The 12,573-nt window shown below is 38.8% G+C and overlaps 1 protein-coding gene across 2 annotated transcripts in view; it reads left to right on the top strand.

The window, feature by feature from the left end:
- The window catches only part of LPIN1 (lipin 1), a 59,320-nt gene that overhangs the window by 12,033 nt on the left and 34,714 nt on the right, over positions 1-12,573 (top strand). Inside the window, exons 2-5 of one of the 2 annotated variants that reach the window (XM_009889761.1) lie at positions 8,983-9,183; positions 10,383-10,478; positions 11,716-12,050; positions 12,438-12,557. In XM_009889761.1, coding sequence (XP_009888063.1) covers positions 8,983-9,183; positions 10,383-10,478; positions 11,716-12,050; positions 12,438-12,557 — 752 coding nt within the window. Of the gene's footprint in view, positions 1-8,982; positions 9,184-10,382; positions 10,479-11,715; positions 12,051-12,437; positions 12,558-12,573 lie in introns of those variants that run through there. The other variant, XM_009889762.1, reaches the window with a different exon arrangement.

The raw sequence follows: 12,573 nt of genomic DNA, 5'->3' as shown, positions 1-12,573 counted from the left end.
TGGGGGTGTCAGTGCTTTGTGCAGGGGGTTAGAGGGAAAGGGGGACAATGATGCTTTCCCGGTTTATCTTCAGAGGGAGGCACCCAGCGCTGGGCAGCGGCGGGGAGGGGTGGGTTTGGGGTCCTCGCTCCGGCTGAGCTGTGGGAGCTTAAGCCCAGCGCCCCTCTGTGTGCTACTTCCCCTTTTGCGTCGGAGAGGATATTTTGCCTCCCTTTGGCTGGCCACTGCTGATGCAAATTGCTGCATTAATACCACTGCTTCGCTAATACTTTCCCTGAGATGGAATAATGAAAATGGTAACAGGCCAGAGGGATTTAATGGCATAGCAGAACGTGGCTGGCAGTAATGCAATTGCTACATATGAAACTAAACTTTTCATTCTCGGCAGCTCTGAAGTGCAAAACCAGCACCCATCCCCCACTGCTCCCAGCACCTATTAGTTTTTCTATTGATTAGTGTGTTTCCTCTGTCTTCAAGAAGAGAAAGTAAAAGAATTAATGTATCTTGTGGAGAGTGGGGAGGAAACAAAACTCTGTAATATTTTTGCTATCTCTGTCAAAAAGAGGAATTGTGTAGAGGCCCATACTAATAACAAGATCTCAGCATTGATATTGCAGACTAACTAGCAAGTAATTTTTCCTTTCACATATAAAGTCATTGACCTCGATAGATCTGTTGACCTCTGATTTGGTTCACAGTCTGGAGGGTATTTTGGAGTAGTTTGTTTATTTTATTTTCTGTGTGGCTCTATCTGTGTCTCTGCTGTTTTAGGAAACAAATATCAACAAATGTTTGGTGTACATAAATAAGGTTTTGCTGTCATCAGTGTGCCCACTTAGAAGTCAGATGGATTTACTCCTGTTACACTAAAATGAGCCTAAATCCATGAAGAGAACTGGAGAAAAAGTGGAGAGATAAGATGGGAAAGACTCAACATAATTACGTTATGATTTTAGGCATAAAGCCATGAAAATAGCTTCCAATGTTTTTAGATACTTTCTACTTTTCTGATAGCTCCACTTCATGAATACAGACTACGTGATAATATCTACTTACCTGACTCAGTGCGGTCTGTTTGTAAGGGAGTTGGGCAAGTTTTAGTCTTTGGCCCTTTTCCATACCTGAGGATGTGCAGGTGCACACATTTGTCTATGAACACACATACACACAGCAATCATTGAAAACAGTTGAAATACAGTAAAAGCTTACTTTAAACTCTGAAAATGTGGAAAATGTAAAGTTATAGCCAAACAAATTTGTTTTCCAATCCCACTGAAAGAAAGAATGCCAAGTCACATGAGGTATCAGCATAGACTAGAGCTGCTGCTGTGCTTCCACTCTGATTTATGTTCCTCACTGACATCAGAACAGTAGCACAGGGCAGCACAGTACATGATCTACCATATATTCTCCAGTTATTTCAAAAGTTCTTGGTTTCAGGCATCAGTTTGTACTTTTCAATTTGTTGTGAAGTTGGATGTTATTTATGCAGCATCAGTCCAAAGGGATGTCAGCCCTTGTGTATGTACCCTCAAAATGTCTCCATGAGGAAGGTACAGTTGGGAAACTGAGGCACAGAGAGATCAAGGGGAATGTGGAAGGTCTCCCAGGAGATCTCTGGGAAAGGAGGACACAAATCTTGAGATATGATTTCAAATTGCTTGAAATGCCAAAAGAGGTGTCCCTGGTACTACTCACCACTGGCTGTTTCTCAGCTTCTCTCTTTAGTTGATACTAGCAATTGTATGGGTATGTGGTGAGTCAGATCATCCCATTCATCCGTCTGGAAATTACTTTTGTATGGCTTTAGTGGTGTTAGTTTTCAGTGTGGACACAAGGGCAAGATTTGGAAGAGTTTGGAATGTATGGTTGGGACCATGGTAGTACACTTCAACTGGCCATGAAATAATTCTCTTGGACTTTTGAATGCCAGTGCAGTACCCTGACTGTGGCACTATAGGGTAGTCCGCCCTTCAGTTGAACATGAGGATTCATGACAGGCAAGTTTTGAGTCTTCAATTTGAATTTTTTATTTCAGCTGCTCTCAAGAAAATATTATGTCTTTTATGGGAACTTTGTGAAGTATTGGACCAAGTAATGTTTCAGCTAGTTTAAAGATAGTGCATAGCAGAACCAAGTGAATAGTCATCTCATAGTCAAAGTCTGTATCTGTGAGTGAGTGTGAGTGAGTGAGTGAGTGGGTTCTGTGAGGGACTGGCAGCTTGGAAGATAAGTTTGACATTTGATCCATTTCACTCTCTGGCCATTCTAAGAAGTCACAGTCTTTGGCACTGGCCTTGGCTAGCTTGAAATAGGAGTCAAATAGTTCCTAATAGAATTAAGCCCAGAATAATCCCAACCCTAAAATATTTCTGGAGATTTGTCTGGCAGGAAGAAAAGTGCTCTTACTCTGGTGTGGAGCCAGCCACATGCTGCATGTTGTTCTCTGTTTTGGAATATACAAATGAATTGCACCTGTCCCAATTGACCAGATGTATTGTCAAATCACCTGCAGGAATGTGGTCTGTCCCATGCCGCTGTGACTATGGGAAAGTCTGGAAAAAATGTGCACATAATCAGGTTTGGACAGAGTTTGCCCTCCTATTTACAGAACATCCAGAACCATGCTGCTCAGCAGAGTGCTCTGGAGTTCTCCCTCCACAGCTTGTCCAAATCAGGGTCATGGCTGCTTATGGCTCCTTTCCAGGTCTGGTGTCCAGGTCTCCTTTCCCAGGAAAAAAGAATATACAAGGAGAGTGCTTGTCTATGTCTCACTTTGATGAACTTGGCATGCTGCAGTTGAGATATAGCCACAGTGATAGACTCTGCTTGAAACCAATGGGAGTTAAATACCCTCTAAGATCTAAGCCTTAGTAACTTGCCCGGGATTGTGGGGGAGTCTTGTAGGAAAGTAGGAACCTAAACTGAGGTCTCCTAAAGTCCTGTGTGGTGGCCTTCAATGCTCCTCTAGAGAAAGTAAATCCCGGCTGTGATTTTGCTCTGAGAAATGCACAACTTTGGGGTTCTGGCTGGGAATTTACTCAAAAAAGTGGGATGGGAATTCATGACAGTGACCTTGGGTTGGATTGATGTAGGAGCTAATGAATAGTTAAAAAAAAAGGCTTTTGAAAGTTCTTAATGATTTGCAGTTTCCGACCTGAAATGAGTTAAAATATTAAGAGGTTTGAATGTGACTGTCACACAGCATTAGTGACTTTATAATGTGATGACCATTTACTAATAAATAGTAGAGGTACTTCTCTTAAAAATAATAGAATGATAGTTATTATGAGCTTTTGTAGTTAAGAAGTCATCATTACTCTGATTGTGGTACAGACATGAAGGGCTAAGCTTGATTTTGAAAAAAGTCCATCTAAGGAATCTTCATCTGAAATATTTCCTTCTTTCCCCTACATTTTTATTATAAATCTTTTCTAGAACATAACCTCTGATACTGTTTTTAATGGTAACGAATATGTCAATAGTAAAATTCCATTAATTGCTGCAGAGGGAGTTGATGTTCAATATTGCAAACAAAACTGAATTGCTTCAGAGTCAAGAAAATAAATATTTGATACATAATAAAAGAGTGGCAGTAAGTACTTACCTAGTCGTCTTTGAAATGTTGTCATTTAATGTTTTGTAAATGAGGAATAATTCTCTTGAAGGGGCCACAGTCTGATTCCCAATTACAGTCCACCCTCTCTCAAGTTTTAAATCTTCAAAACAGAAACTAAGGGCAGATCGGGGGACCAGGTGGATCAGGTTTGTAAAATTGTCATAGGTTCAGTGTCAGCGGCAGAGCTGCAGTGATTTATTTTAACTGAACACTGGCCTATCAATTTTTGGCTCCCTTTCAGCATTTTGCAAGCATTTGGAGAAGTTCTTAGGAAAGTCGATTTGTTTTGTGCTTATGCCCATCACTTCAGTTGTGGACCAGGGTGCCATCATGACATCGGGTATTAAAAGCGTAACCAAAAGATGTGTCTGTATGTGTTGTTTTTCTTTGTGCTAAGCATTTCAAATGTGTTGTGTTTAGCATTGCTGCAAATCTTCCTCTCATGGCCTACAAAACCAGTGCACAGTCATAACTGTAAAACCTGAGAAAAGGGGCTGAAAGGGACCTAAATGTTACATCCTTGCTTGTGAACGAAATGGCGCCAAAGTCCATTCTTGGCGGCCAGAACAGCTAGCACCATCTGTTCACATCTATTCTATAAAGCTTTCTTAACCTTTAAAAGAAGGTTACTACTTCTAAACTGGCCATGGAAGTAGTCCCCAGTCCATCTTATCTCATTAGCTGTTCCTGGGAATTGTTGGGAGAGTGCTTATTGGCCTGTGTCTAAAGTGTACCAGAAGCAGATTTTGTAATTTAAATAAATTCGGTATAAATGACCAAATTGTAATGGTTGGGTCTGTGATGTGATGTGGCTTGGTTTACTGCTTTGGACACAGGCACAGTGACAATCTCTGTCCCAAAGATGACAATTGCCTGTTCCTAAACCAGTCCCAACAGCTGTTTGTCCTGCTCTTCAAAATTTTCTGTACTGGAGATTTGATATCTTTCAGAGTAAGTGTGTTTCAATTTTTAATTACCCTTACAGCATTCTACCTAAATCATGTTTTGTTTCGTTTTTTTTTTTTTTTTTTTCAAAAACTGTCCATCTTTAGAGCATGGTGAGTAGCACTTCTATCCCTAATTAAAATGGACATGTATAGATATCTAACCTGTTACTCATTGTGTTATGGCACCTGAGGAGACATTGGGTCTTGCAAAAGGAAAAAAAGGCGTTTAGTTCCTATGACTTCCAGTATTTTATTTTACAAAATACAGTAAAAAAAGATGACATGGTATGGGGAAGACGTGGGCTGTAAAAAACGTGCCACGAAGGGTAAAATTACTAGCTTTTTCAGTGGAATTAGGACATAGTCTGGTGTATCTGTATGAAAGAAGTGGATTATCTAGTGACAGTGTGTTTGATCTTACTGTGGCATCCAGTAGAGCAGGACTTTAAAGAATTAACTTGGTTAGGTCAATCTTTGCTAAGTTAATAAGTCAGTTTTGTAAAAGGCAACACCTAGCTGTTTATTTCTCACTTATTTGTCCATGAGATGATCAGTTCTGAAAAATTACTGCTGTCTTTAACAATCCAAAGAGTTGGAAATTTTCTGAGCCTCCTTGCAGATGATGCTAGTTAAATTGACATTACAAATTATACTAAAAAATACTTTTAATTTCATAATAGATGCATTATGTAGAACTGTGGAGTGTCTCCTGGCACAGACAAAACTCAAGCCATTTGAAAATCGTGACAGAAGCAGTACAGACTGTTCTCACTTGCTGCAAGCTTAGATTTTGAATTTTCCCAGCAGCAAAAAATATTCTATGCTATGTTCACTAGCATGGTATAAGAACAAGTGATTTACTAAATTCAGTGTAATTAACAGGCAGGCACTGGGGATTTAACCCATGTCGTAAACTCCTGTTTACTGCTGACGCTGCTGTTGCCTGGTTAGTAAGTGAAAGACTTCTTGGAGTGGCCAGAGTAAAATGTTGCTCCAAAACCACATGCAGTCTCTCTGGGGTTTGAGGAATGTTGGTTTCTTGGAGTACTGACATAGTACGGTCTGACTTTAGGTTCAGAGTATAAACTTACTAACCTCAGACTCCAAACAATCTCAGCTTTAGTTGGCATGTATAGAAGTTAGGATAAAGGGCCTACATCCATCAGAGTCCAATTTTTGAACTCTCCCCCCTTTTAGCTACAGCATCTTTTGTTCCCTACATTTGAAATATAAAACCATTTTTGTCTGGTTTCCTGAGGAAGTGGGGTTTAAGTGATTAGTCTGCCAGTCTGTCTTTTAATTCTGCAGTGATTTTGTTGCACAGGTCAGGTTCAGCCCAGCTTGAAAGGAAAGTCCATCACCAGCTGACAGTTTGAATGTGGCACTTTCTTTTTATGGGATAAGAGATTTTCACTGTATGGAAGCAAGCTGTGCCGTGCCAGTTGGCCTCAGAGCTTGAGGATGGTGTCTTTTTAGTTCACACGTATAAAAACAAAGTTCACTTTTTTATTTCACGAATATAAAAATAATCACTTGTGTCCTAAGATGGGGCAGGCAGTGCAGCTAAGATTTGTTGTGAACAAGAATAGTGGCAAAATTCTCTGTTTAGCAGTTTAAGAGACCTGCTGGTGTAACTTGTTAAGAGGAAGTATGAGTCCTCATATTTGGATTGTTTGCCCGTAACTCTCCTGAACGGTAGGGTGTATGTACTCTCTTCGCAACTCCTTCCTCACCAAGGAAGTTGTGGCTGTTTTGCACCTAGAAATTTTGTTGTTTCAGCAGACCAAGCATTAACTGGGGTGAACTACACCATGTAATTTTGAGTCTAATTGTAGCCATCTTTAAATGTAATCTTAGCTCAATAAGAAATGTGTTAGAAAAATCCCCAGTAGAAACCGAAGTATTTTTCCAAAGCAAAGGGAAAATTTTAAAAGTTTGCTTTCATCTGTCACCCTGGAGGCTCACTTCTGAACTTGCATCTGTGCCTGTGTGGTGCCATCTTTTTGAAGAGTTCAGATGAGGGACACCAAGATAATTAGGAGGCTAACAGCTTGTGATGTAAAAGGAGAGGCTGGGAGAGCTAGTTTTGTTCAGTCTTCAGGGAATTCATTTACCTATTTGGGGGTATAGAGGAAACCGAACTGAAACAGGTGCACAGTGATAGGACAAGAGGCAATGGGCAAAGTTGCAACAAGGGAAATTCAGATTAGATATTGGGAAGAAAATTTTCGCTATGAGACCAGGTAAACATAGGAACAGGAGTGCAGGGAGGCTGAGAAATCTCCATCCTTGAAGACATTGAGAACTCAACGGGACCAAGGTCGTGGGGATCCTGGTCCAACTTGGCCCTCCTCTGCGCAGACTTGTGGACCACATGACCTCTAGAGGTCTGTTCCAACCTGTTGTTCCATGACACAACATAGGATGCAGCATGAGTTTCAAGTACAGTTCCGTATGAAACAGGTTGCCCTAGGTTTGCATTCAGGAAGGCATGTTTCTTATGTATTGATAGGAGCCCCAAAGTGCTAATATCAGTTGAGTGCTGGAGGACTGAATATAATTTCTCTTTCTGCCATGAAGTTTCTGTGTTGTTTTTTCAGTAGGTGGCACTTTCTAGATGCCTGAATTGAGGGCTGTGCAAAAATGCTTCTCCAAACAGTATTTAGGGGTTGTTGTTTCATTAGTTAACGTCTTGTGTACTAAATACTTCAAAAAGTCTGTTTGTTTCCAAAGTTAGTGCCTGGTTTTGATCTTAATCTTTTTGTGATTCCGCTCCCCAATTGTCAGATGGGGAGACCATCATCACTTTTCAGGGGCAATGTAGTGGTGACTACTATCACAAAGCCCAAAAGAGCATAAAGAATTCTTCCTTCAGAGCATGGTCTGTGTCGTGATACCCATGTACTGCAATGGAAACAGAGAAGAAAACAAAATTTCAGTCCATCCGATGTGGAGGGACTTTTGGAAACAAACACAGGTGATCATCAATTGATTAGAACAACTACGCATGAAGAGATCAGCTTTAGTTATAGCATTTCCTAACTTTCCATTTTTTTACTTTCACTGTGTTCTTTTAGTACTTCTTTGTTTCTAAGTATAAAGCACATTTAAAAATTGGAACTATTTTTACAGCATTTCACACTTAAATCTTGTTGTTGTTTATAAAAGAACACAGCTGAAAGAGAGTCTCTGTTGCAGCAGATGATGCTGGCTAACACATGCCGCGCAGCTCAGTGCAGTGACTGTCTCTCAGACTCTGAGCTCAGTTCTGTTCTCATCACCATCAAAGGGAGTTTTACTGTTGCCTACCCTGCAAGTGTCTCTTTTGATGTCCAGGTGATGCAGTCCAGCCTAGCAGTGATGTCCCAGTGACGTAGTCCAGCCTAGCAAAGAACTTGAATGTGAGGCATATGCTTTATACTGAGTGCACAGACTTTTCTGAAATCAGTATCTTTGAACCTGTAAGAGGTGTTGGAAAAATAATGAAAACAATAAACATTGGAAGTCCTTAAAATCTCTACTGTTCAGGAAAGTATATGCTTAAATTCATTCATACTTTGAGAGCGCTTAAAAGACTTTCTGAATTTTTGAGTATGTCTAAGTATGAATACTGTCCTGTCTAGGGGACTAAGTGTATTAACGGAGCTTAAACAGAACGTGCATTAGCAGAGTAGAAACAGGAAACTAGATGCTAAATACTAAATAAATCCAGGAGCAAAGGAAATAAAGCCAAACGCTTCAATCATCAGCACATGCCTAATTTTTAATAAACCTGCTGATACTAATAGGCTGTTTTAAAACAAGAATGGTAAAGGTGCATTAGGAAGCACTCTATGTGCTTTGGACTGAAGGTTACATGTTAAGCCTTAGTGAATATTTATTGTCTGTATGCATTATAGTAATCTTTTAATGGGATAAATCCCTGTAAAGTGGGAAAATAGTCTTTGACTTTTGTGTAGTGGAAAATTAGATCTGCTAAAAACCATTCAGTTGCCCTGCCCTTAAAAGCCTGTAGAGATACATCAGAAAAGTATATTTGGTGTTGAGGGCACAATAAATGATAGGAGGAAATGTTATTTTGGAAGTAAAGCTTTTCTCTTCAGAGATAATTGGAGACATTTAGGAGCTGCAGAGTCTGAAAGTCTGACAGTGGTTTTGAATGCAACTGATTTTACAAGCTTTTGAAAGCTGTTACAGTTCTCTGACTTACAAGGTCTCCTTTTCTTTGGTCTTTTAATAGCTCTCTACAAACATGTATCAGCTGTAAATAATTAGGTTGAATATCATGATTCTATGTGAAGTTGTTAATTCGTGAAACAGGAGAATACCCTCACTGATAGAATCTCCGTCTCTCAAATGTCTCTAAAATATAAAGCAGGGATCAAAATCTGATTTGTTCTATCTTTTGTCTTTCAGGTCCAAACCATGAATTACGTTGGACAGTTAGCAGGGCAAGTGTTTGTAACTGTGAAGGAGCTCTATAAGGGACTAAACCCAGCCACATTGTCGGGATGTATAGATATAATTGTTGTACGTCAGCCAGATGGAAATCTGCAGTGTTCCCCTTTCCATGTACGCTTTGGGAAAATGGGAGTCCTACGTTCTAGGGAGAAAGTGGTAAGAAAATTGACAATTTTGATATGTTCTGTCTGTGGGATAATTCTAATGGCATGAAAGTTACTGAATGTTCTGTGGTATTGTAGTCAAGGTTTTCTTTAGACACTCTTTACAAAGTGCCCAAATTGAGGCTAGATTCAATTAAAATGGTTGTTACTGATTCTTGCATTTCAAAGCGTAATTTATAAGACATTGGCTATAATAAAAACAAAACAAACCAAGAAATTTATAACATTTATTTTCAATAGAGCCAAATTTGGAATGTGCTGATTTGGGTTTATAATAGATTTCATTAGTGACTGTGTATTAAGACCCCTTTGTTTAACAAGTTCATTGGTAGTTACAGAAAGAGAGTTAATCATGAAGTAATATTTTCAGATAACACAATGTTGAGGTTAATTGAAGCTAGAAAAAGCAGTGAGGACCTTTAGATAAATGTAACCAAGCTGAATGACCTGGCAATATGATATCAGATGCGAAGTTGCCAGTGAGTAATGCTTGACAGATTATCTTAGGAAATAATTTGTAGCTACATCTAGTCTAGGTTTTAATGTAGCTATCATTGTTCAGCAGAAAGATCGTAATGTCACCATGGGCATTGTTCAATTTTTACATGAATCAGAAAAGAATACTAAGATTTAGGATGGGTAAAAGTTGAAAATGTTACAGTACTGATAATATACTGTGTCCTGAAATATAACATAACTGTAGGCTTGTCCAACTTGGAGTTGGTGGCAAGGACGGTTATAGGCAAAGAGAAAGATCCTCCTGAGAAGAAATGGAAATAGTTGGGGCTGTATAGCGGTGAGATAAATGTATGGAAGAAATTGACAATTTTTCTTATTTGTGCTTCTCATAGTGTAAAGAGAAGTCTGTTTAATGAGTTTGAAAGACAGTATATTAAGAAGTGCATGAGCACTTCTTGCACAATGCAAAGTTAGGCTATAAATTAAAAGACCAAAAAGATTTGTGTGGTGAGTGAAGCATTCAGAATTACATTTAAAAAGATTCAGGACTTTATATATTGGCTATAAACCTTCCTGAGTAGAGGAGCAAGACAGCAATGAGCTGTACGAGTTAGAAAAACATTCTGACAATTGATGGCCTTATGAACGTGGGGAGGGAAGAGATAGCTGAACAGGAACTGTGCACCTAAAATAACTTTCTTTTAATTTAAGAATATATTTATTTTCTTCCAGGTTGACATAGAAATTAATGGAGAGGCTGTAGATTTGCACATGAAACTAGGAGACAATGGAGAGGCCTTTTTTGTGCAGGAGATGGACAATGATCAGGTAAGAGTCAAACTAATTTTAATTTGTTAAAAATTCAGTGTCTGCTCTTCAGAGTCAGTTTTGAGTTTAGGAATTTTGTTGAAAAACATACCTTTACCCATTTTATAGTTTTGAAAGTTTCTGGACAAGTTTCTGCAATGAAAATTTAATACTATGCGGTTGCTTTGTTTTTTGAGTTGCTGAGAGTGAAAAAATCTAAAGAAGGTAATCACATAACTAAAAAATAAATCAGAGTTTATGTGCACACCAGTGTGTGAACAGAAATAACATGTACACAGTTCACATGCTCCAAAGATGTATACAACAGAAGTTAATATGTCCATGGAGCTGGTTTTTTTTTTCAGAAATCTTTACTTTGAACATATGCACTCAGCAGACTGCCAGTAAAAGTGCAATTGCCCTGTAAACATCTGTGTGCACAGTAATTCTGCTATTCACCAAAGACATGATCTTGCAACTATTATTCGTGTGGAATTATATTTAAATGAGAATGCCTGCTGTTGAGCTGTGTGATTAAATACTAGTCTATGTCAGCTATGGTCACACTAGTTTCGAATAGTCCACGTGTAATGTAACATAAGAAAAGCTTTTTATGGGCACTTCTTTTCAGATATCCCAAATAATTTTTGTCACTGTCCAGAGTGGGATGAGTTCAAATTCTTATATTGAGTACAATACCGCTAGTTTCAGGTGAGAGGTGTGTGCATGTGCAGTATTCATCTCTATTTTTAAATCTTCTGTGTGGTAACAGTTATTTGGTGACTGAAAATTGTTAGAAATACTTCCGTGAATGTCTAGAGATGTGTATATATAACTGAATAAGAGGATGTTTTTGTAACCTAGTTATAAACCACTGACCTATCTGACTACTGTCTGCATCTGAGTTGTGAAGGAGAATTGTATTTTACAAAATATTCAGGTTATAAACTAGTATTTTGTTTCTGGTCTGTATCTAGCGTCAGGTGAATAGAGACTCATGCCATAACCTGGACAATATAAGATGCTCAGATTATCCTCTTTTTTAAGAGTATTGTTCTTGGCTTGTCTGAGGAGATGCAGCTATGGAACAATTTCCATATGCTATAGGATCATACTAAGCACCCAGATGTCTAATCTTTATTACTTTTCTGGGAATATGTGACTTAGATTTTGGCAGTTGTGCATATATTTTAGAACCAGATTTATGACTGGCAGCGGAACTAATATGTTGCATGGTTTGCTTTTTTTTCTTTCTCAGGAGGTAATTCCTTATCATCTGTCCACATCTCCAATTCTGACTGAGGGAACTGCTTTAATGGAAGCTCAGCTGAAGAGGAGCTCCATAGACAGGATAAGAAACCTGGACACCAGTGCATCCTCACAAGTACCACCCCAAGCCCATGGATCCCAGCCCGCTACTGAAACATCTCCAGTCTGTAGCTCTGTGAAAAAAAGGAGGAAAAAGAGGAGGAAGTCTACCCATAAAATAGACAGCTTAAAAAGAGAAGACAATGGAGACACGACAGAAGATGAAGACATGTTTCCTATAGAGATTAGCTCAGAGGAAGAAAAAGAACCATTAGACAGTTCAAGGTATCAGAGTGCAATTGACATCTATAATGGAAACCTACTGCTGGGTTAACGTTCCATTCCATACCTTCTAACAGTAATTTCTATCTAAGTCAGCACATATGGTCGATGAACATCTTTCTTTAAGAAAAACCTTTAGCCTAGAAAGATATTGAGAATGTTACTAACAAAGGTAATTAAAGTTACATTGAAAACATAAGAACAATTCTCCATCATACTATGAACTAGAAGGTGTGAATCAGATAACATTTCTCTATCTCCTTTTAGTTCAGATTGTATTAATTCTTCTCTGCAGTAGAGGTTTGTTTTTTTTTTTTTTGTTATCTGAAGTATGTGTAAGTTCACTAATCAAGTATGGTTTTTAAATGTCACATGTTTCCCTATACCTAGGATCCCCGTTCCGGATGTGTTTGTAGATGACTTATCTGACATAAAAGCTCCTGCAGTTTCTACGTTTTCTCAGTCTGCATCTTACCCTCATTCAGATGGAGAGTGGTCACCTCTTCAGAGGTAGTTTTTCTGATAG

This window comes from Charadrius vociferus, unplaced genomic scaffold (assembly GCF_000708025.1).
Source record: "Charadrius vociferus isolate BGI_N301 unplaced genomic scaffold, ASM70802v2 scaffold267, whole genome shotgun sequence".
Lineage (NCBI taxonomy): Eukaryota > Metazoa > Chordata > Aves > Charadriiformes > Charadriidae > Charadrius > Charadrius vociferus.
Note: the sequence above shows the minus strand (reverse complement) of the source record. Positions and strands in the feature narration are given on the sequence as shown.